The 25,703-nt window shown below is 42.3% G+C and overlaps 1 protein-coding gene across 2 annotated transcripts in view; it reads right to left on the bottom strand.

The window, feature by feature from the left end:
* Positions 1–25,703, bottom strand: part of STAG1 (STAG1 cohesin complex component) — a 304,994-nt gene that overhangs the window by 93,824 nt on the left and 185,467 nt on the right. For both annotated transcript variants that reach the window (XM_059730741.1, XM_059730742.1), the window contains 2 exons: positions 17,868–17,991; positions 5,389–5,487 (listed from right to left, as the gene is read on the bottom strand). In XM_059730741.1, coding sequence (XP_059586724.1) covers positions 5,389–5,487; positions 17,868–17,991 — 223 coding nt within the window. The remainder of the gene's footprint in view (positions 1–5,388; positions 5,488–17,867; positions 17,992–25,703) is intronic.

Here is a 25,703-nt window from a genome sequence, read left to right as displayed (position 1 = left end):
AATGAAGCAGACATGCCAGTCATTTGTCTTTCAGTGACATAGAAGTGCTGCTAACTGCCCCACAGTACTGGGCAAGGAATAGCCGCTTCATAAGAAAAGAATTGGAGATCTACTGTCATTAAAAGCTTGAAAAGGAGTTTATTCAGCTACTAAGAGCCAAATTAAAATCTAGAACACCACTGGGACATATTGAGAGAGCTGAAGGAATTTGCCTTTGGAACAGAAGAGGGCCTTTGACTTCAGGTTCTTTCTTCACTACTGAAGTAGACTAACAAGACCATGACCCCACCCAAAAAGATTTTGTTCCCTTGAATCTTATAACATCATGGTCAGACAGGCTACCTTGAAGTTGACAGTGTTGAGAGGTGGCCTTTTTTTCCTTCAAGGCCATTCTTCTTTTGCTGTTCTCAGGGACAGATCCAGGATTTGGCAAAGGGGAGACGAAGGAGCAGCAAACTGTGCTACAGAGGTGGTTGCATCCCCAACACTCAGCCTCTTCCTGGAAGAATCCCTCCACTTTCCCTCCCCACCTGCCTCTGCTGCTTTCCCTACTGTCCTGGGAGCAGGGAAAGCTTCAGAGCTGCTCCTGCCTTCTCCAGCTGAACTATATGAGACCTGGGCTCAGCTGGATAGTGAAAGCAGCAGTGAAAATGGGTGGGGATGGGTTTTCCCACCCTGCCTACTCCCCCTGGAGTACACGTGAAGAGGAGGAACCCTCCATCCATTGCCACTGCCTCCAACTGAACCATCCCCCATAGAGCTGGAGTAGACAGGAGTGGGCAGTGGGGAAAGCAGCAATGGGAGGCAGGGGAGGAAGGAAAGTGATGTGGCTCTGAGCATGGAGGGGAAGGGAGAGGGGACTTTCACTTACTTTGGGTACTTTAAAGACATCCCCCAGGGACTCCTGTGGGGTGGTCTTCTCGAAAAGGGAGGTGCAGCTGTGCTACTACATCCCCTCTGGATCTGTCCTAGCTGTCGTTATTCTAATGTGATTGTACCAGTCAATGAGATACTAAAGCACTACTGAATACAGGACCTGGTCTCCTAAGTCACTTGGGTATTTTTTAAAATGTTACTTGGGGACATCTGATTTGGCCTTCAAAAGAAATGATTCCCATCTTTTCCATATGGATTTAATGTGGAAAATACATGTTTCTTTCTGGCTGAATGACATGTGCCTTCTTAGTTTAAGTATAGGAATAGTCTTTAACACCTAGTCAGAAAGGCTGAAAAGGCAGAGCCATTATTCTTATTTGAGAAGTACTATTATCAACTCCCCTTCACCTTAATGATTAGATTATATCAAAGGGATCTTCACACTACTAAGGAATTAATAAGAGTGTTACTAGTCATGCCCAAGGCTTCCTAGGTCTTGTCATTTGAGCTTGAATAGTCAAGATGTCTCTGGAGATTTCTTTTGAAATTAAGAATGGAGAAGCAGAAATGTTGCACTAAAGTCAGATAAAACCTGACCAGAAAATATATGACTAGCAAGTAGCCATGGAAAAAGAAATGACAATTAAGTAAATTATTTCTATAAGAACCTCTCAGTTTTGCCTCTATTGTGTTCCTTGGGCATCTAAGGTCCACTGGGGAGAAATATATTTCCCATGAATTTGTTACAGAACTTGTATATTACTTGTGTTAATTTGGAGCAAGCAAGTATAACACTAGGACAGACACAGGCTGTTGCATTGTTTTTTTCCCCATTCCCCACAAAATAGGGAGAGACCTTTAAAAGTCATTTGTTCCTGAAGGTAGAGAGAGAATTTCTTTGAGCAGTCCCAATAATAAGAAAAGCAAATCCTGGTATTGGCATTGCTTTAGTGGCTCTAGATTAGCAGTAGTAGTCACAGGCAAATCTTTCGGACTGCACAGGGGGAACACGAGGCAGCCCTATAGAGAATCTTTTGAAGATTTTCGTATCATTTTCTTGGGTGGTGAGTGGTTTGTTCTGAATTGCCAAGCAAACCTGGCTTATCCCAAGGGTTAAGGAAGAAGTTTGGATTTTCTTTCCTTCCTATCGGCTTGATTCTGTTTTACCAAAGAAAAGGGCATATTTGCTGAAACAGATCAAGCCAAAGGAGGTCATTTTACAGATTCACAGAAATGAAAACTGAACCCACTTAAAAAAAAAATCTGGTTCAACCCTATGCACACAGCCAAGTCAGGTATTCCTAAACCATCCTTGACATATGTTTGTCCAACCTGTAAGTTAAAGATCTTCAGTAAAGGATATCCCACAACTTCCTTGCATATCCTGTTCCAGCATTTTATCCGTAACAGTTAGAAATGTTTTTCTAGGTTGGGATACTGCTATACCTAAAATTTAGGGATCAGTTCCAAATAGATTTTTTAGTTACAAACCAGATCTAGGTACTTAAATTCTGCCTAAGTTCCAAAGTGTGATCCAGACTGGTTCTGGTCCAGGAACCACAAAACATGTTAGGTACTAATACTTATTTGAACCTCCATTTTGGACTACAAAGTTCCCTCAAGCCTAGTCTTCTGCATGCATTCAGTGGCATTCGATCACATAGATGTCTAGCTTTTGCCTAATCTTTGGTGCAATCCATATTGCTGCTGGGGGATGTGCCCGAATTTATATAATTTTTAGATGAGCTCCATCCATTGGGCATCCCGAGAGCATGCCTAGCTAACCTGGTCAGCATCAAGTTCAAGTGAAAAACATGGAAGATAGGGCTGGAAAATATGTTTGGAGGTCATTCAGTTCAAATCGCCCACTCTAGGCAAGATTAGTCCTACCTAAATGGTCCTGGACAAAGCTCTGTCTAACCTCCAACACAGGTGTCAAACATATGGCTGGATCTGGCTCATGGAGGCATATGATCCAGCACATGGGTTGCTGGACCAACCCCATGCACTGGCCATTGCCCTGTCCCAGCCCCAAGGGCCATGTGCATAGCGAGTCCCAGGGCTATTGTTGAGTGCTGCACATGGTGTGCAGGGCTGAACCAGCTACATGCTCCGTGTGGCAGAGGGGTGCGGAGCATGGGGTGCCCCTCTGCATACTCACTCCAAGGAGTACCCCGCCGCACCCAGAGCCAGTACACAGGACCGATTAGTAGGATACTGCATGGAACACATGCCCATACTGGTCCCATGCTGTGTGCAGAAAGGGGACTGCACCTTCTCTAGATCTACCCCACTTCTGGGTGAGAAGCACTATTCAGCCTTCCTGTTGAAGGTGGAACACAGTGCAGAAGGGACCCTGACTCCATAGCTTACAGGTTAGGTGCCCAGCTGGAGAGGGAGAAACTTGCATTCTGGTCCCCACTCTAAGGTTCTTTGGATTGTTCTTTTGGATCTGTATATCTATATTCTGCATAAGTCTCATTTTAGGTGCTTAAAGCAGTTCTCTGGAGTTTGCCTATAATATCTAACTTTAATCATCTTTGCTGCAAATTAAAAGAATTTAATTTTGCTCTTAGTCCAGTGCACAAGGTGCACAAACAATCACTGCCATCCTTATAACAATATTTTATATACTGGAAGACTTATATCTTCTCTTCATCTTTTACTTCCGTCACTGAACAACTCTGACTTCTGAGGAGACTTTACAGTAATTGTAATGATGCATAAAACCAATCAGAGTACAAAAGGGATTATAGAGAATTTTTCAGTATGATGCACTGTAGTTATGTTTGGAGATGAGAATTTTAGTCTCCATTCCTGTCCTATCTAGAATTTTTCACTGGCATTTTTTCATCATTTTTCAAAGTAAAATAATTCAGATTTTCTTGGGAAAGTAACTCAGGAGGCTTATCAAGAGACTATAGTATTGTTAAAAGACGCTGAGTACAGCAGCAGTGGAGTCTAAAATCTCTTTCTGTAGAACAGTTGCAGTGCAGGTTGGCAGAACCAGCAACAGTTTCCCTACAATAACCTATCAAGGTGCTTCCCCTGGAATATAACAACACTACAGTGCAAATTGATAATAATGCTTTCAGTACTTGATTGTTTCATAAGACTACCAAAAAGGATACCAATTTATTCAGGCTAGTCAAAGTGGCACAGAAGATTCTTCCAAGAAACTCATCTTCGCACCACGTTCTAACAGGATAACCATTCTCAGAATCTCTCTCACAGAACAACTGCAATTCCTTTTTAGTGGGGCATATGCAAGTTAATGCACTGCATATTTGTTCTTGGTCTGAGTGTTTCTCTCTGTCCCTGAGATACTTACATGGTTTTGTACTTCATTTTAATGCAGTCCATGCACTCCAGTTTCAGGGACACAAACACACAGTCTAAAATTATTTAAAAGTTATCTTGAAGGTAACACTTTCCATTTTATTTTATACTTCCATGTACATTGTATAGGGCTAACAGCAAACTTAATTAACTATTAAAATGCAATATACAGAGGAGTAAGGGGTAATGAAAATGAACAAGTGGACTGTGTGATGGATCAATAAGAATCACCCCCATGCCTAACGAGAGATATTTAACAAGTTAATTAAAAAAAATGAATGCATTTCTGTCACCCTCATAAATTACATCCAGGAATATTTCTGCTTTTGGTCTGATGCTTCCTGCTTTTGACTTGCATTTCTTTAACTTAAAAGATGAAGAGGCCTTTCTCTATTACAAAAAGCGAACTTAGTTTTGCTTTCGTAGCTTTATCAGTGGTTTTCAACCTTTTTAGAGTTGGGTTACCCCTTCCCCAACTTTTCTGAATTAGGCAGTAATCCCAGTTGAGAACCACTGTTGTGCTATCTCAGCAGACCTCAAATGAGTGCTGCTGCTACCACCACCAGGTAAAACTGACCTGTGCACCTCAAGCACAGCGAGACTGGAAAAGGTTGTGGCATAAATGCGCTCTCCTGCCTCATTAGGGTTACCTGATAACCCTAAAGCAGGCAGAAGAACTAGCTCAAGCGGCAGCTTTCCTGGTCCAGCCCTGCACGGCATCTCCCAGGAACACAGGCATACAGGGCAGGTGGAACTGTCCTGTGCACCTCTTTCTAGAAGAAGCCTGGTGGGGGCTGGACCAGGAAAGGCTGTGGCACAAGCCAGCTCTCCTGCTTGCTTTAGGCTTACCAGAGTACCCTAATGAGACAGGAAAGTATGTGTGTGCTGCAGATCTTCCCACTGGCTGTGCAACAGGTACGTGGGGCACTTATACCTGGCTGCGGAAGCAGCACCTGTGCTGTGGCACCCGAGAGAAGTCTTGCAGCTCCCAATGCAAACCACAAACCTAGATAAGTCCTTGAAAAACAGTGAGACAGCTAGTATAGCTCTTTCCTTCCTTTAAATTAATGCACATAATTTCAGGACGGTTAAACAGTTAGGTGAGATACATTTAGTCTTAGTGTAGGCCTTCAAGATCCACATTTTTTCTTTTTACTTTTTTGGCACTCTTACCTTGAATCTGTTAGTGAATAGCTCCAGTTTAGGAAACAACTCCCTGTTGGTGTACAGGCTCTGAAGAGCTTTCAAACACTTCAACCTCACTTCACCTTGCTAAGTAAAACAAAATAAGGTTGGTTAAAATAATATCCAAATTAAAAGTGCACACAGATTAAGTAGCATAATTTGAACAATGTCTAGATGTACAATATATTTTAGATAACGTATTTACATAGAATATTAACAATCTTAGCAAGCAATTCAACAATTCAGTTAAAATGTACATAAGCAGTGAATAGTCTTTAAAATTAAATATCAGTTTTATTCCTTCTTTTGCTCACACAAATGACTTGACCTGCACTACTGAATAACTATTGCTCTTTGGTGCCTGTTGTATATATAATACAAAAACTTAATACATAAGGCGGGGGAAGAGTGGGGCAATTCATCAACTCAAACTCCAAAAGGATGAGAGGTAGGCAAGTACCAATCTCATGCAGCTACACATCTTTAGGAAATAAATTACATGCTACTTTTTCACTGGATACTTCATGCACTTGATTGTCTGCAGGGATTTAACAAGCTTTATGGATCTATGTTAAAAATAGTTTGTATAGGCATCAAAAAGGTTATAGAAATCTGCTGCTGCAGCATGATTCACAAAACAAAATATAAATGCAAAGTACTTTATCTCAGTACTAATACAAGATATTTTGAGAGCTAAGGTATCTCAGCAAAATAATATAAATCACTGAGCTCCTGACCACCTCACTTCCTTTCTCCTGATCTTCATACAACCCAAATGGAAGAGAGGTAGAGGTCAGTGACTGGGAATGTACAGAAGAACTACATACAGGTAAATAACCACTGCTTTATTTTGGGGGTGTCCCTGCTAATGTGAGACTGGTTCTGTCAGACTTTGGAAGTGTGCTCTCTGGCTTAGATACTTTTAATACTAGCGCAGAAGAATCTGGAGGGATAAAATAGTCCCTTGAATGTATTTTCTATGTAGTTTTGCAAATATTTTGCCTCAGGACATTTTACAGCATAGAAAGCCTCAATGTATGATGCACACAGGAGATAATGAAATTCTAGGCTCCTGATGTAAGCCTAAGAGCCTAAGTACACCAAGCTCATTAGCTTTAGGACAAAGTCTTCGTGGTCCAAGAGAAAGTTGATGTAAGATTCAGACTTGGTGGTTCAAGAGAAAGTTGATGTAAGATTCGGTCAGGGAGAATCCTGCAGAACTTTCCTTTGGCTTGCCTAAAATTCAGAATCACTCCAAACAGGGAAGAATTGGTTGAGAATGTGAAGATGGAAGGTAACTTAGGTGACAGTGATCATGAAATGATACTTCAAGATCTTAAGGGGAAGAAGGAAGGAGAGCAGCACAATAAGGGCACTGGACTTCAGAAGAATAGACTTTAATGAACTCAGGAAACTTGTGGGAGTCCAGAAGAGTGGGCTGTAGTTTTAAGGAGGCCCTCATAAGGGTACAGGTGCAAGCTATCCCTATGCAAGAATGGGAAGTGCAAAAGAAGACCAGCATGGCTACACAGCAACCTCTTCAATGAGTTGAAACTCAGAAAAGAATCATACAAGTGGAAACTTGGTCCTATTATTAGGAAAGAGTTAAAGACCACCACATGGGTATACAGGGAAAAAATTACAAAGGGCAAGGTATGAGTTGAGATGCAGATGGCAAGGGACATAAAAAGGGATTTTATAAGTATGTCAAAAGGAAGATAGCCAGAGAAACCATGGGTCCCTTATGAAATGCATCAGACAATCTAGTTATTGATAACGCAGAGAAGGCTGAAGTATTTCATGCATTTATTAGTTTAGTCTTTACAAATATCAGATGACGAGTACATCTGGCAGCAAAGACAGGAAAGGAGACAAACAGTCTAAAGTAGCAGAAGTACAGGTTAGGGATTACTTATGGAAGCCAAGTACTTTCAAGTGTGCAGGGCCCAATGGGATGTACCCTAGGGTAGTGAAGGAATTGGATAAGGAGTTCCAAAGCCATTGGCCAGTTTGGAAAGATTCCAACACAGAACACAAATGATTAGGATTCTGGAAAACAAAACTTGAGAGCAAAGGCTGAAAGAACTAGGGTTATTCGGTCTGGAGAAGCACAGACTGAGAGGGGATTTGATAGCAATCTTCAATTACCTGAAGGGCGATTGCACAGAGGAGGTAGAAGGGCCCATGACCATAGGGAACAGGACTAGGATCAATGGCCTCAAGTTGCACCAGGGGAAATTTAGGTTGGAGGTCAGAAGGAACTTTCTGGCTAGGAGGGTGGTCAAGCATTGGAACAAGCTACCTAGAGGCACTGTGGAATCTCCATCCTTGGAAGTTTTCAAAAGCAAGTTAGACAGACACTTGGCTGGGATAGTTTAGTCATGAATGATCATGCCTTGAGCAGCGGGCTGGACTAGATGACCTTGTAAGGTCCCTTCCAGCCCTATTTTCCTATGATCCTATGCAGGAGGTCACCTTGAACTTGAAGCATTTTCTATTTTCTGGAATTGTCTTAAATCCTAAGAAATTACATAAAAAATAAAAAAGTGTGTTAAAAGCATTAAGTTTCTAAAATCAAGGACACTCAAAAGTTTGGAAATGTCAGACTTAAAGCTGCTTGTTAAATCTCAGTCCAGCCCCCAGGTACATATATGCATTATGATATCATGTTTATTATATGATCACATCCTATTCATCTAAAGTACTCCTGCCTCACTCATTCCATAGCATGGACATTGAATAAAGAAAAGAATGCAAGAAGGGACATATTTCAGCATTTAAGGTACATGCCAAGGACCTGGGGCATCTGAAATCAAGAGATACCTGCTAGAGATGACCTAACTTATGCTTGGCAAGTCAATTATGCATTAATGGGGTAGGAGTATCAAGGCTGCACTGGCAATCTTGAATATTTTCCTAACTGTGGATTGACGTTCCATTTTTAACATAGCCTTTACTAAAAGCTTTTATATAGTACCTCTGGTTCCATTTCTTTTCCCTGATTCACAGGTTTGAAGATGAGCAAAGCAGTAAGAAATAATTCTGAAGTGATTAATTTCTTATTTCACATCAACTACAGATACGACTGGAGGCATACAGAACAGAAACAGGCAAATATACGTCAATTATCAACTCTGAACCTGACCACAGCATAGGATTAAAAGATAAATAAAAACTTCCATTGGAAACCTAAATTAATCAGCTTTGCAACTGAGTCTTCATTAAATAGAAACAGACCTCTGATTAGACAGGGTTCCCCATGCACTGCCAAATAAAATGCAGTAAATACTGAAATAGTAAGGCTCTAAATCAAAGGCTGCTGAATTAAATACAGGTTCTGATTATAAAGGTCCAGTTAATCAAGTATTCTAGATAGAAATTAGAAAATATGTATGATTAATGATGTGATGGTATGCAATATACTTATCTGGGGCTTTTGCAAAGAGGCTTCTGTGTATGAAAACAAACAAAAACTGCATAGCTGGCCATATTTCTTTTGAACAGGTTAGACAGGGGGCGGGGGAGGAATGAAACGACAGAGCTGTACACGCGACAGAATTGGCCTTTAAAGCAGTTTAAATGCCCTTTTGCACTGCTTAAATGGCACTGCTATTTACACTGTTGGCGGTGTATTGAGCGTTAAATGACTTTGGGACATAGCAAAATAAAACATGTCTGAAGTGTTTTAGTTTGCTACCTTGTAGCCGCAGAGGGAAGCACTGGGCCCCATGCAGCTCAGGGGCTGTGCAGGCAGCCCAGCCAGTCAGGTTCCCCTGAAGAAAAAAAACCCAAAAAACCCAGTGAGCCTTATTTTTTTCCTCCCCTCCCCAGAGCCCGCCTGCCTGAGCTGCGTGGGGGCTTAGTGCTTCCCTCCATGGCTGCAGTGCCCCTGGGACTGCCCAGGCCAGGTGCTTGCGGACGGGTGCCACCTGGGGGGCACCACCACGGAGGGAAGCACTGCTCCCCACCCCACCCCACCCCACATCTCAGGGACTGCTCAGCCCACCGGCAGCTCACCCTCCCTGCCGTCAGAGAGGGAGGTAAGGATTGGGCCCAACCCTTGTGTACATGCCACAGGGGTTTATACTTTGGTTTAATTTGAAGCAGTGTTTTTAAAAACCCGCTGCTTCAATTTAAGGAGAATTAAACCAAAGTAAGCCACCGTGATGTGTACAAGCAGCCAGGGTTTATCACCATTAAAAACTTATAGCATTGCTTAAAAACTTCTCTGTCCCATTGCAACTTTGATACCTCTATTGCTTTTTTTCAAGAGGAGTTCTTTGGTTTGGAATCTTTAATATTTTATAATGTAAAATGTAGTCCTGTTCTCCCCCAGCACTCCTCAAGCTTCATAGTTAAAAATGTATGTGCGCTCTGTTCTTAAATACAGATTCCTAATAAATTGTTATGGTTATATTTTTTGCAGAAATTCTGCAGGCTGATCTTTTTAGAAACCTAAGGAAATAGACCTGGCAGGAGGTTCTAAGGTCCTTCTCCAATCAGATACTTTGCTCTGCAAGGCTTACAGTAATTTTGTTTTTTGTAATATTATATTCTCCATATCCTAAACAGTCTCTCCCAAAGTAGAGATCAAATCTTTAGTACTCTGCCTCTGAAAGTCGGTCCTGCAGGACTCCCTGCAATGATTCCAATGCAGTCTTCATATCAGTTTAATTTTCAGATGTCATCTGAAGCAGGATGTGGATCCAAATCATGATGTTTTCCATTGCTATCTGTCCTGCACATCCAGTATTTCTTTTGCACCCAATATTTGTCCAGAGAATCTAATTATTTTGTGAGTTCTCTGTTCATGTGAGACAAGTATACTTTATGATCACTCCAGCCAAGATTCTTTGGGTAAATCTGATATCTTTTATTAGAACAACTCAAATAGTTGGAAAAATTCTTCTTAACAAGCTTTATGATCACTGCTGTATTCTTCAGCTCTTCGATAATGTAAGTAGATTCATAGATGCTAGGGTTGGAAGGGACCTCAACACATCATCGAGTCCAACCTCCTACCTAGGCAGAAAAGAGTGCTGGGGTCAGATGCCTATCCAGCCTTCTTTTAAATACCCGCCAAAGTAGGGGAGAGCACCACCTCCCTTGGAAGCCCATTCCAGATTTTGGCCACCCTTACCGCGAAGTTAAGTTTTTCCTGATATCTATCCTAAATCTTCTGTCAGTTTGTGACCATTGTTCCTTGTTCCCCAAGAGGCGCCCTGGTGAACACAACATCTCTGATCCCTTGCTGCGTCCCCCTAATGAATTTGTAGGTAGCCACAAGATCACCTCTGAGTCTTCTCTTGTGGAGGCTGAAGAGGTCCAGGTCCCCTAGTCTCTCCTCATAGGCCTTGTCCTGTAAGCCCCTAACCATATGAATGGCCCTCCTCTGCACCCTCTTGAGGTCATCCACATCCTTCTTGAAGTACGGTGCCCAAAACTGGATAAAGTACTCCAACTGCAGTCCGACCAATGCCGCATAGAGACGAAGTATCACCTCCTTGGATCTATTTGTCATGCATCTGCTGATGCATGATAAAGTATGGTTAGCTTTGCCAATGATTTCATCACACTGATGACTCATGTTCATCTTGAAGTCCACTATGACTCCGAGATCCCTTTCTGCTTCTGTGCTGCTGAGAGGGTCACTTCCCAACCAGTAGGTGTGCTCGATATTTGTGCACCCTAGGTGCAGCACTCCACACTTATCCTTGTTGTACTGCATCCTATTGTGTACTGCCCACTTTTCTAACCTGTCCAGGTCTGCCTGCAATCGTTCCCTACCCTCCGGACTGTGCACTTCACCCCACAATTTAGTATCGTCCGCAAACTTGGACAGAATACACGTCACGCCCACATCCAAGTCATTGATGAAGATATTGAAGAGTACAAGTCCAAGGACCGAACCCTGTGAGACCCCACTACCCACATCCTTCCAGGTCGATGTTGATCCATCTACTACCACTGGGTGCAACTGCTAAGCCAATCTGCCACCCACTGGACCATGTAAACATTTATGTCACAGCCTCTTAATTTATTTATGAGAATGGGATGAGATAATGTATCAAAGGCCTTTTATCTTGCTAAAATCCAAGAAAACAACATCCACCTGTATTCCTGTGTCTAAGCATTTTGTGATCCTGCCATAAAACGAAACCAGATTGGTCAGGCCTGATCTACCTGCTACGAATCCATGCTGGTTGCCCTGCTGCATTATTTTTTCCACTGGACTCCCACAAATACGATCCTTCATAACCTTTTCAAAGACTTTTCCAAGGATGGAGGGGAGACCGACTGGCCTATAATTACTCGGATCCTCCTTCCTCCCTTTCTTGAAAATAAGGACCACACTGGCCCTTTTCCAGTCGTCTGGGACCCAAGTGCCACGAGCGCTGAAACATCTGTGCCAGTGGTTCTGTTATGACACTGGCCAATTCCTTCAGTACTCCCGGATGCAGCTTTAATGATTCCAGTAAAAATGATCTCTTTGTTAAAAAAGAAAAGAGGAGCCACATAGTGGAATTTGACCTCAGGCAGACATGATTCTCAGCTGGTGCCAGTGGAAATCTACAGGACAGGAGTCTGAAGGAATTCTTTCATGACTTGTCCAGATGGCAATCTTGCCCTCCTATCTATCGCCAATCAGAATGCCAGGTTGTTTGTTTTTTTTAAAACAGAAGGAGGATTTTCCTGACTTGAAATGAACAAATGAAGTTAGTGTCAGAAAAGCTCCATTCAGGGTAATGAAGATTACTTTTTCTCTGTGCTTCCATATTTTTGTTTTACCTAGGGAATCGTAAGTATTTGACTAAATTCACACTGAATTCTTTTTTCTAGCCCCAAAGACATGCATTCATTAGAGATTCTTTCACTTTGTCTGCTTTTGAGCAGCATAAGGGGAGCAAAGAATGCTTCCTCAGATGGGAAATATGTCTAGAGTGTATATCCCTAGCCTGTTAAAGCAGTGGTAGATGACAGATTTCAGGGACCAGTTGTGCTGGTCTTGGTTCCTCCAGTAAAGGAAATCCATCTCCACATCCTTTCTCCTGCCAGGTTCAGGGCCAATGGATGAAACTGAAGCTGTATGCTTCACTGCTGGTGCGACATAGCCATCTTGCACAGAAAGGGATAATTCATCTGGCGTGGCTGATAGCCCATACTAGGCATGTGCTCTTCCAGTATTTGAAATAGTAGCTTTCTAGTAGATTGAAAAGCTGCATAAATATTTACCTAGTTTCTAGCTGATTCTAAAATCTGGGGCAACCTAGCTCCTAGCAAATGTGCCCAAGCCTAGTTTGAGGTGTCTATATAATTGCAACTGAGGAAGTCAGAGGTCTGAAGGGCAATCCTACTGAAACTTTGTGTCTGCTGTCCAACCATGGGAATGAGTAGGATTTTGCTGAGATAAGTGAATATTCCAAAGCTATTCAATGTTGACAAGGTTTCATGCAGGATAATTCATAAGGCTTGAGTTCCAGGAAGAACTATGCTGTTTGTTGAGGCTGGAATTTCAGAGTATCAAGTCTGAAGGATATTGCAAACTTGTTTTCTAGCATCAACATATAAATAAAGGTAATACTTTGACTTTTCCATTTGAACTGATGGCCCAGAGCATGAAACATTCATCTATCTGGCATTGCTAAGTTTGTGTGGATTTTAACTACATGAACCTCTTTTCCTAATGAAAGAAGATGTAGATCCCGTCAGTCATAACTTGGGAAAAGTATCATGACATATAAAACATGTTTTATTGTAAGACTCCCTTCTGCAGCAAAGCCTTTTGCTAGCTGATTCTTATACATGCCCCCAAAGTCATGTGATACCTCACCACAAATAGCTGGCGATATACATGCACAGACATCCTAAAGAAGACATCTTTTCTCTTAAGGCATTAACCCTGCAGACCCCTTTGTGGGAGTAGACTGAGTAGACCTTTGACCCTTTGATTAGATCATCACCACCCACTCCCCTTCTTCCTGGTACTTGGTGGAAATGTGGTGCAGGGATGAATATATTTATTACTGCCAGATCAGTGACATCAGTGTTAAAAGAGCTGCCCGGTACTAGAACTGCTAGAAGTATGTTGTTCATGCTTGGGCACTGCTACCAAAAGGCGAGGGTTATATTGTTTACTAGCCAATGGCCCATCAGGAATGCTGCCACCCACCACCCTGCACTGCCGCTGTTTCCCAAGAGCAGGGTGGAAGGGGAAAGCTTGCCTCTCCATTCCCCTCAGCCAGCACCCTGTGCTGTCACTGCCTGCAAGGAGCAGGACAGCTTTGTCCCCGCCATCATGGCGGCGCTCTGCTGCATCGCCGCCACTGCCTCCTGTCTGGAATGCTCTTGCGGCACTCTGATTGGTTGTTTCAGACAACTAATCAGAGTGCAAATAAAACATTATGGACAGACAGATAGACAAAGGCTTTTATAATATTAGAATGCTACTGGTGCTAGGATGGGTGTAGCCTGTGTTAGAAAAGAACTCCTATGCCTAAGTCTTGTTGCTTCTACTTGGGCCTCCAGATATTCTTGGAGAATATCCCTCTTAAAGAAATCAGAGATGGATGTAACCAATCTCTGATTGGACAATCCAGGGTGGCACCCAACGCAACCTGGTATGGACCTAATATGCATCACTGTTGTCTGAGATCTGAGGAAGTGTTCTGGACTCGAGGGAGAGAGACATATAGGAGAAGCAAACATTTTGTAAGGCAAGTTATTGCCACACCTCCATGAATTTATGGATGGAGAGGACACTCCTGATTGTAGTGCCAGCCAAATCTCCTGGGTTAATTTTGGTTCCACTATGGAGTGTGCTGAGAGCTTTTCTAAACAGTAGTCATATTTCTTCCTTTTCTTTAAAAGGTCTTCAACCAGGTTGCTTTCCTATCTTTTTGGAAAGGTCTGGTTCCATAGCAGAAGCAGGAGTACCCTGTGTATGAAAGCAACAGGTTCTGCCTCTAGGATCTGTCTCAGAATACTATCTGCATTTGACTCCTTAGATGATTATGATGCTCCCTTGTACCTGCTTGATATTGCTTTAAGAGGAGCAAAGGATTTCAACAACACAATAAGAGAAAATTTTCAAAAGTGGTGGTAAAGCCTTGAATAAGGATGACAGATAAGTCTGTGCTCTTTGTGGTAGCAAGTGAAGGGATCAATACCTCTCCAATGAGTTAAGCCTGCAAACGTGCACATAACAAAATAGTACATCAGCGGAACTTCCCTACACATAAAGATACCAAAGCTATGTATCTGACCCTAGACAGACTGCTGGATATATAGGTTTCCCTCTGCGAAGGGAAAATATTATGTAAAACATTGATGCTCACTAAGTTTATAAAAACTACATAAGTAATAATTAATTTTTGCCAAGCAGAGAGGACACAGCAAGGTGCTCTCATCTTCTCTGTGGCATAGGAAAAGGAACAGAAATGGCTCAGGGAGGTTCTTATGTTCAATATGGATGTCATTAGTGCATGCACATGACATGGCTTTGATAAAGGCCCTATGAGCTGAAGCATCAGACTCCCTCCAAGATGATAAATGAATGTTCCTATGTAATAGTTTCATAGATGTTAGGGTCGGAAGGGTCCTATTAGATCAGTGAGTCTGACGCCCTGCCCCGGGCAGGAATGAGTGCTGGGGTCAGATGACCCCAGCCAGGTGTCTGTCCAATCTCCTTTTAAACACCTCCAAGGAAGCGGGCAGCACCACCTCCCTTGGAAGCTTATTCCATATTTTGGCAATCCTCCTCTAAAGAACTTTTTCCTGATGTCTAATATTAATTTGCTCTCTTCCAGTTTGTAGCTATTATTTCTAGTTACCTTGACAGGCCCCCTGGTAAACACTGTATCCCCTATTTCTTGCTGCCCCCTCCCCGCAATGAGTTTGTAGGTGGTCACCTCTCAGCCTCCTCTTGTGGAGGCTGAAGAGGTTCAGGTCTCCCAATCAGTCCACATAGGGTTTTTTTCTGTAGGCCCTTAACCAGACGTGTGGCCCTCCTCTGAACCCTCTCCAGGCCATCCACATCCCTCCTGAAGTGCGGTGTCCAAAACTGGATGCAGTACTCCAGCTGTGGCCTAACCAATGCTGCATAGAGAGGAAGTATTTACTCTTTCTCTTAACACAATCAAAATGGCATGCAATTAAATGGAAACGTTTTCTTTAATATTATTTTAAAATAACAGAGGAAATGTGGTACCTAACTTGGGAACTTAGTACAGTACAGTCGCGTCATACACACATTTAACTTGTTCAAATTCAACTATATGCAGGGTGGGAGGGGGGGCGGGGCTTCAGTTTGCAGCAGCAGCGGGAGGTTTTGGCAGCGTGGTGGTGGCCCAGCAACATGCAGCTATCCCCTCCACCATCCCGCGCTGCGCCGCTGCTGCCAGCCGCACAGCTCCAAGCACGGCTCCACGGTGGCAGCGGGAGGTTTTGGAGGTAGAGGCAGTCTACCTCCAGTGGTTTGACTATACGTGATTTTTGTCTTACGCGCTGACCTCAGAACCTAACCCCTGCGTAAGATGTGACATGCCTGTGCTGTGTAAGTCACCACTAAGGTCAATAGCCTTAATGAGGTTTCAAAAAGGATTAGGATAGACTTAGATCAATGGCACTCAACCCTTATCCCTGGTGGGCTGGATGGGCACTGCCCAGTCCATCTGCAGGGCCGATGTGGCTGGTGGTCCCAATCAGGGGCCTTGGGCAGGCATGGTGTGGAAGGGGGCTTGGTCTGGCCAAACTGGCCCTGTGGGGTGAATAGGGGGACGGGACATGGCCACTTCTCCCCAGCCATCAGATTTCCTGATCCGTAGGAAGAGCTGGAGGTTGAGCACCCATGACTTAAGACAATGAGTGTGCCCAAAGTTTCACCAGAAGGAATACAAAACAAAAACAAGACACCTGAAATTAAAAGGGAACAGACGCCAACTTCTGACTGATGGGCTTAGGAAGCAATTCCCACTATGATAAAGTAAGCTTCCTATCGTACTATCTCCAGTAGTACTCACTCTTCTAATGCTGTGCTGAAGCCACCAGTGTGCAAGTGCACATGCATGTGCGCACACAAACGCACACACTGGTGGCTTCAGCACAGCGTTAGACAAGTGAGTACTACTGGAGACAGGAACACAGGAAGTTTTTGAATGAGAAACAACAACAAATAAGAAAAGTGCAACTTAAATTTTCAAGAGATGCAGGCTCAGGGGATCTGGGGGAGACTAACAAGGGAATGATTTTGTCATTTCCCCTCTTTTCATTTCTATTTAAGTCTAAAATTCCTTTATCGCTATTGAAAAACACCTCTTAAAGTAAACCAATTTAAAAAGCACACATATGCAAGATCTTTATCTGTTCTAATAGCTGATCAGATCTTCCCATCTGTTACTTTAGGATTTTAAGAAAAAAGCATAAAAAGAAGAAAATAAGTAATTCAGTACTTATATACATGCATACTGGTGGCTTCAGCACAGATTCTTATATTATAAAAGCCTAGGTCTTTCTTTCTGTCTGTCCATAACGCTTTATTAGCACTCTGATTGGCTGATGGAAACAGCCAATCAGAGTGCTGCAAGCGTGGGGGTGCGCCGCCATGATTCCAAAGCTAAGCCGAGGCCAGCCCAGCGCTGCATTGCATGCATTTGTACAAACGGCTAAATGTGTGTCAGTGCTGAGAAAATGATGGTGCGCTTTTGAACTAAAACACCTTCAATTTCATTTTAGTTTAAAAGCTTGCCACCACCATTTTCTCAGCGCACATTTCACTGTTTATACAAATGTATACACCACAGCACCAGGGTGCTTTTAAAAGCGCTGGGCGCTGTGGCACAACTATGTGTACAAATGCCCTATCGTTCTTTCTTCTCTTCACAGCGTGGCAGTATCGTCTTGAGAGATGAATCAAAGTCCAACACAGCATATAAACAAACACCTGCGATCTGACACTACAGATGTTCAGAGGACAACATCATTAGGAAACTTTCTTACAAAGCATTCTTTGAAGTGATCCTAGAAGACCAGTCTCTCTCCATAAACATAGAAAAAGCAGTATGGGGATAGACTGCTGATAGGAACACTGGAGGAACATAGTGGAGGAAGAACACATCAAAACACTCTAATATAATGAAAGCCTTAGTCTGTCCGTCCATCCGTAATGTTTTATTCACACTCTGATTATTGTCTCTGCAGATGGAGCGGTGGCACCATGAGGCGTTGGGTGGCAGCGCTTTCTTCCCCCCCCCTTCGCATGTCATTCATGATGGGCAATTTGCTAGTTTAAATATATAAATCAACATGCAGTTCTAGATCACTGCATCCTAATTCAACTACTTAAATGAACTGGTGAAGAAAAAAAGAGAGGAAATACAAATAAATTCTTTCCAATCATAGGTGATGCACTGAACCAGAGAAGGACACATGCATCTCTTCTAATTTCTTGTCCTCTGGTATGCAGTACTTACCCTGTCATGTAGTGTCCAACCAACGTATTTTAAGTAACTATCATTCAGGAAGGCATCACTGTACATTTTCATCCATACTCCAATTTCCTCAATGCAAACAGCTCTAATCTCAGCAATAGCATCCCTAGAGAGGTAGAAAAACAGCGTTAGGAAGGTCAGAGTCAAATACAATTTTCCTTTCATGCCCAATGGTCTAGCACTAATATTTTGCTTTTTTATTAAACAAAACCACACTATCTATGTTTGCTTCAAACACATTGACTTAACTTCAAACTCATCTCCTGTGTTAAAAAAATGTTGACTCCTCCATATTACTCTAGCCTTTCTAGCTCTATTCCACTTTTTAATCTAGCACTCTCCCCACCCACCTTTCTTTTTCACTCTCCAAAGCCCCACAAATAAGATGTTGGTCTAAAAGTCTTAACCTCATCTCATCCTTTGGTTCTCAAAATATGGCATGTAAAGATCTGTCTAGTGGCTTTTTTCTCTTTCTATGTCCATAGATTTCTATAATCATTCAAGTTCTTATTGAAAACAACGAGAACAAATTCGGGCTAGCTCAGGGACCAGCAGCAGCCTGTGGCCCACGGGCCAGATCTGGCCCACTGAGCCACTGGTCCAGACTGCGGAGCTGGGGGGCTTCTCCTATGCCACAGATGGGAGAAGTGGCAGCAGAGGCTGGGTCTTAGTGCCAACCTGTCTCAGACCCAGGCAGTGTCACTCCAGCCCATCACTAATAAAGCCTGCCAATGACCAATCCAGCTGCTTTTACTAGGGAGTGCTGTTCAGATCTCCATCAGAGAAGCTTTAGAACCAATTTCTTCATTTTTTTCTTCTCTTTTTCTGCATTCCCAAATATGACAAATGATAAAAAGGCCAAAGCAATATCTCAGCCACGGGAACCTTCTGCTTCTTGAAATGGGACAGTAGGAAATTATCTGGAGAATATGTCTGAATAGAGCAGATGTGGAACTAGTTTCAGTCTAACTGGATTTTTTCTCCTTTGCCTGATTGACAGAGGGATGAGACCCACACCTAGCCTTTTGTAACCTATTGGGAGATATGTTGTGAGAAAGTCCTTGTGCCACTCAACTTCTACTTTTCTTTCTTTTTTAAGAAGTCTAAAGTTCAGCAGTTTTGTAAGCAGTAAATTCCAAGGTAAGAAGTGCACATTCACTTGTAGAAGACACTGAGATCAAACTGAAAGCCTAACTGTATTCATTTAATTCTATAAAATGTAGACAGATGTTTCCTTCCTAAGCTCTGGGTGCTTACCATGAGCTAAAACACATAAAATAATAGGACTACTTATACATATAACCACTCCAGTCTACAGCCACTCTCTCCTCAGTAGCTACAATTCCATTCTGCAAGATTTTGTAGATATGAGCAAATGATTTTACATGGCTGTGGCTTATAAACCCAAGAAGTCCGAACATCACAACTGGCTAGACTGGACATGCATTTTCTAAACACCTAGCTCTCCAGTTGTCTCCTTCTCACTTCATCATAGGTTACCTATCAGCATGAAGCAAGCACTTAGTGGCTACTGTATCAACAGTATTAAAGGAAAAATACTATTATAAATCCTAATAAGTCATCCACAGATCTGTCTCAAGACTCTTTGGAAACTAACTGTTTCTATCAATCTCTGAGGTGAAACCATAATAATAGATTTGAAATCCTGTTGTGATTGGCATAGCCTAACCAGCGCCGATAGTGATCAGTTCATGTTATAGGTCCAGAGTGGCAAACTCACCTGGGGCCCTGGGCTAGATCAGACTGAGGGCTCCTCGTAGGCTGGATCTGGCCTGGGGGAAGGGGTAGCAGCCATAATCATGGTGGTGGTGGCAGCAGCAGTCACTGTGGCAGTCGCTACCGCAGTGCCAGTGAGTCATGTGTCTGCAGGCCAGGCAGCCCCTCATTATGGTGGAGGTTTACAAGCAGTGGTGGGTCAAGTGGCCTAAGGGTGATCGAGGGCTGTGTTGTACAGCCCTCACCTCACCTCTCTGCTGCCAAAACCATGTCCACCAAAGCCACAGGGCCCTGGATTCTATGGCATGCCATGGCCAATGCTGGCCACACCCCCAACTTTCAGTAGCCTGTTATTAGCCTGGCAGGCCAGATGGAGCAGTTGTGCGTGCTAGATCTAGCACATAGGCTGGTATGCTAGATACCCCTGATACAGGTGATACTGCTTCTAAGCAGAGTAAGACAATAAATCATCTGTCCCTAATAAACATCTCTCATTCTGTTTTCAGTATAAGGATGAATGCTCCATACCTATTAATACCTATGAGATTGGTTGTGCTGTGGAAAAAGGGTCTGCTATCCGTCACTGGGAATGTAGCCATGGTTAAAAAAGATTTTTTTAAATTCAAAATTGCTACATTTCATATATCCAATGTGCTCAATACTGCATAACTCATATGCTGATAGTCAAGTTATTGGGAGCTGGTTTAAAATGTTTTAAAAATAAATAAAAGAAGAATATAAAGTAAATAATGAGGCATGAAGATCAAAAGACATATCTATGCAAGATTATAACGTAACAATCAGCCAGCAGGGATTTCTTTCCGGAGGATGGCAGCAGCTTCACACAGCTGCAAGTCCTTAGTTACAGGACTTGCCTGCCTACAAGTTCACGATCTAAACCTACAGATTGTTTTGGGAAGGATTTAATGACTACTCTTTAAAGATATCCAGGACTGCAGAATAGCTGTCCAAAACTCAGGACCATCTCAGCTTCCTTAAGGAGATGGCACACATGCTACCCAAAACAGAAAAAGATCCTTCTTGCTTCAGAAGCTAATATGTCAGAGTGTCTCATCAATCTTCAAGAACTCAATCAATATTCATCCTAATTAATAGTCATCCTAAGAAAAATTAATGTTAATGTAATGAAAAAACAGCACCAGTTAAGAAAATGTACCAACTTTATCCAGCTGCAAGAGGTGTTCTCTGAAACTGGATAAGACAGCTCTTCAGAGACATCCCAATTTTCAGTCACAGCTGCCTATGCAGAACTGTTTGATGACATAAATCTTACAGAGACCATGCTAAATCCAGGAACGCATGACCTGCAAAGGAGCATGCCAAACAATTCCTTTACATACAACATTCAAGGAGGGTAATGAAGGGGGGGACAGATAACTCTATCTGGCTCAATGCTCTCCTTGTATAACATCCATTTCTGCCACTGACACAGACAGGATGCTGGGCTAGATGGACTATGGCATTTATGTTCTTGAACTTAAGAACTTTCCTGTTCCTGAAACCATTAACAGTACCTTAGACCTCTATTCACTCTTCTATCTGTTCTCTGAAGAAGAAAGCCTAAAGAGACTGCAAAATCTTTGCAAGTGATATTACTGAGTATCCACTTAGGACAGTTCAACCAAATTCTTTGCTTCACTGAATCTTGTAACAGCAGAGAAAGAACACGCACAAATGAAGACTGGCAGCTGGATCTTTCACAAAGAACAAATTGTTTTTAATTCCCAGTACACTGCTATGAAATACTCTGGAGATCCTAAGAAATGGATTTGGAGCTCCCACTGTGATGATGCCACCAAAAAGCTAATAAGATGGTTGGGTGTATAAATAAACAGAAGACTTAAGAGGTGCAATCTAATTAGTTTAGCAAAGACAAGAATAAGAGACTATTTGATTATTTTCTATAGTCATTGACATAGTGAATACATCTGGCAAAAAGGGGCCTTCCAGCTATATAAACATAAGTATAGCACAATCCAAATACTAGACATCAAAACTACAAGAATTCAAATGTTTAATAGTAGTGTCAGTTATCTAGTAGAACAGGTTATCAGGAAAGTGGAAAATCAGACATCACTTAAGAGTCTTTAGATACACACTGGGTCTTTCTAAAAGACCTTCATTAAGTCAAAAACAAGTTACTGGGTTAACATGGTTCACCATACTAAAAAAAAAAAAAAAATTAATCATCCTCAGCAGCAGAAGTCATGGGGTGAAATACCAGGCTTTGTATTATGCAGAAAGGCCAATGAGATAATAAAAAGCAATCTTTTCATCTTGACTTAAATGTGAGAACCTATGACATAAAACTGATTGGTCACTTTGCTGTATTGAATTTACTTTGATTGCCAGGCCAACAGCACAGGGATTAAGTAAACACTACATTGGGGAGCTACCAGCAACAAATACTAATACTACCGCTACCACTAATACGACTAACAATCAAACACACTTTTGGAACATTACAGGTGGTACCCTTCATCATGATCATAAATGTGCGAGATAAGCTGCTACTCTCAATCATGTAATGACAGGAAAGGGGTAAAGCCTGGTTAAACACTTGGGCTAAAATGAAGGATGTATACTAGCCAAAAATGTCATTTTCTGCATAATGCATATGTCACTGTAAAGAAATTTTACCATGTGAATGAGAATGATTGCCACAATCTTGGCAATTTATATTTATTCAGGTTGTAATTTCTGGGAATTTCCCATTACTGGGAAAGGCAAAATCCTGAGATATTTAAAAGGACAATGTCAACTTAAATTCAATGCCCTAAGAATTAATTATCAAAATGAGACTCTCAACATCTCCATCATTATTATTATTTGATAGGCAGTATGTTATTTCATTCCTATATTGTGAAGCAGTTGATTATGTCATGCCTGTTCAGCCTCTCTCTACTCTGTCCATTTACGTGCAGCAAAATATATTCGACAAAAAGGTCTTACAACAGCCAGAGTCACAACACGAATGAAGCTGAAGAGAGAAGTATAAAGCAGAGTAGGGGGATTGCTCTCTCTCACTTCTCCTTGGCCGGGCAATGAGACAATGGCAAATTAGTCCTCAATGTCCTTTTCCCAATCTGCACAGTTTTTTAGTTTTCCTCTGATAGATTCTTTGGCAGGTAAACATACCAGGCCAGTATTCTGAAGACCTTTGTAATCATCAGTCTGGGAGTATGCACTTTCATGTGGAACACTGTCTCTGGTAGCACTCCTTGGAAGCACACTAGTCCTGGCCTGCTCCACCTGCACAGCTTCCCCAGGAGGACAAGAGGAGCTGCTCCTGGGGAAACAAGGAGGATAAGGAGACCATAAGGCCTATATCCTATGTATCAAGGGTCCTTCACCCAGATTCTTGTGTGTCAGGTTGCCCACAAAATCTGTGTCAGATTCCCCAGCCTGTACCCCTACCCTCAGTAAAGAAGCCTCTCGGTTGCATGTTAGTGGAAAGATTAGGATAGAGCCAGCAGATCATTAAACCTAATGGCATCTTTTAAACATTTGGCTGTGTGAGATGGATAGAAAAGGGGGGAAACAACGGCGGGAAATATTTTTTGAATATTTTAGGGATAAAGACATACGGCTTGATCATCAGGGTGCTCAGCTGAGATGCTTATTCAGAAACAATTTAAACACATACTGCATATTCACCTTATGCCTAAGTGCTTTGCTTTATCAAGGCGAAGAGCACTTAACATTGTGGAGTATTACATCCCATAATGAATAGCTCAAGACATTTATGCACATGTACTTATCTAATACAGAGATACTGTACACTCACATTTTGTTTTTTCAGAGGCAGGCAACAACAGGTGGCTTACAGAAGAGCATGATGGGATTACTCAACACGCCATTATGTGCATGAACAGGAAATAATCAAAATGCATCAACCAAGTCCCTAAACTGGGATAAGAATTAGCATGCAAACACAAGTCCCAAAGAAGACAGAAATGAGGGTTACTCACCTGTCACCAGAGTTCTTTAAGAGGGACTCTGCACTTTTGCACATGATATGCAACAGTGTAGCTTCAACATCAGAACCATCTTCTAGCAGTGCCCTGTTGGAGCACTCTCACACCTGCCCCTGCCTCCTGTCCCATTCCTCAGTATGCTGAGGATGAGGCCAAAAAAAAGATATTATGCTCTTGTCAGTTCAGTTCCATCCACTGCTTCGAAAAGTCCAACATTGTAGGACTCCAGGCTCCACAGAAGAGAAGGGAGGTGGGGAGTGTGAACAGGCAGAGTCCATCTTGAAGAATTCTGGTTACAGGTGAATATGCTTCATTTCTCCTTTCAGAGTTCTCTGCATATTTGCACTTACAGAGTAATTTGGCATTCAACATTTGTCTCCAGCTGGTCAGATACAAAATCTTCATTAAACTGCCTCTGCAATACTGACTCACCAAGATGAGTTTCTACTCTAGGTTTACAGAAATAGGATTCAAAGTATATCTTTAATTTTCAATTGCAGCCCAACCTATCTTTAAAACTGGGGTTTGTCTAAGGCACACCATGGAAACAATATTTCCTTTTATGGAGCTCAGTATAAAACCCTATATGAATAAGGACAGAGGTTTGCTTGTAATAATTCTTGGTACAAAGTTGAATTCACATAGATGGCACATTGATATAACTACCTTCCTTTTATTCTTATCCCCAGAAGCTGCAAATGATTTTGGTGTATTCCTCAATTAACCTGGTACTATTCTTACAGAAAGCTAAGGCTTTTTTGGCACCTCGGGTATGTAACTTAAACTGATTTAAATGAGAGTGAAATGCACAATTACAAAATGTAGAATAATTGGCTCAGCTACAGTACCACAGAAAAGGACCTGGGATTACAGTAGACCTCAGACTGAATGAGTCAACAGTATAATAGTAAAAGCAGAAAGCCCTCTAATACCAACTTAGGAGGTATTAAGAGCAATATCATAGGCAAGTCAGAGGATGTGATGCTTTACTCCAGGTCTGTTCATGTAGAGGCTCACAACTGGTTACATTTCAGCCTGTGCAGCTCCAGAAACCAGAAGGCGAACATCACCTCATTTCTCCTTGTCGAAGGCAAGGGCCCCGGCAGGGACCACTGTATCCTGGAAGTAAATGCGTGGCTGAAACTGTGCTGCTCATTGGAAGACTATAGATTCTTTGATAATGGGAGGATATTCTGGGGAGGATTGCTATCAAAAGATAGGATCCATCCAACCAGAATCAGAAAGAGCATCTTTGCCCATTGTCTGGCCAACCTAGAAAGGAGGGCTTTAAATTAGGTTCCACAGGGGATGGAAAACCCTCCAGCAACACAGCAAACATCCAGAGGGGAAAGGACTAGAAGGAGCAACTCCACTCTTGGAAAGGGCCAGACAGCCAAAGGATAGCAGCAAGTGGTGCAAAAGGAAGTGAGCAGGTTGAAATGCAAAATACATATGCAAGAACTATGGGGAATAAGATGAGCTGGAAGCCACAGCCTGTGAAAGGAACTATGATCTGATTGGTATCACAGAGATCTGGTGGGACACCTCTTATGACTGTACATTCAACACTGAGGGTTACACTCTGTTTCAGAGGGACGGGGTTGCCAGAAGAGGTGGTGGGGTTGCCTTGTGTATGTCAGAAATGCATACACTTATTCCCTGGTACAGAAAGAAGACAGCAGAGCACAATGCATTTGGCCAAAGATAAAAGGCCAAAGATACAGAACCAGTATAATGGTGTGGATTTATTATAGGCCACCAACTCAGGAAAAGGAGGTGGATGAGGCCCTCTTCAAGGTGACAAATCTATCCAAAAGTGATGGGATGGTGCCGATGGGAAACTTCAGTTGTCCAGATGTTTGCTGGATGAACAATTTAGCCAAACATAAAATGTTTAGTTAGTTCCTAACTTGTGTGAAAGACAATTTTCTGTTCTAGAAGGTTGAAGATACAACTAGGGGATCATATACCCTGCATGTTGTCCTGACCAGTAGGCAAGAGGTGGAGGATGTGAAGCTGATGGGAATCTTGGAGGAAAACAATCATGATGTGATAGACTTCTAGATCCTGAGACTGGGGGCAG

This window comes from Alligator mississippiensis, chromosome 7, assembly GCF_030867095.1.
Source record: "Alligator mississippiensis isolate rAllMis1 chromosome 7, rAllMis1, whole genome shotgun sequence".
NCBI lineage: Eukaryota > Metazoa > Chordata > Crocodylia > Alligatoridae > Alligator > Alligator mississippiensis.
This window is presented reverse-complemented; position numbering and strand designations above follow the sequence as displayed.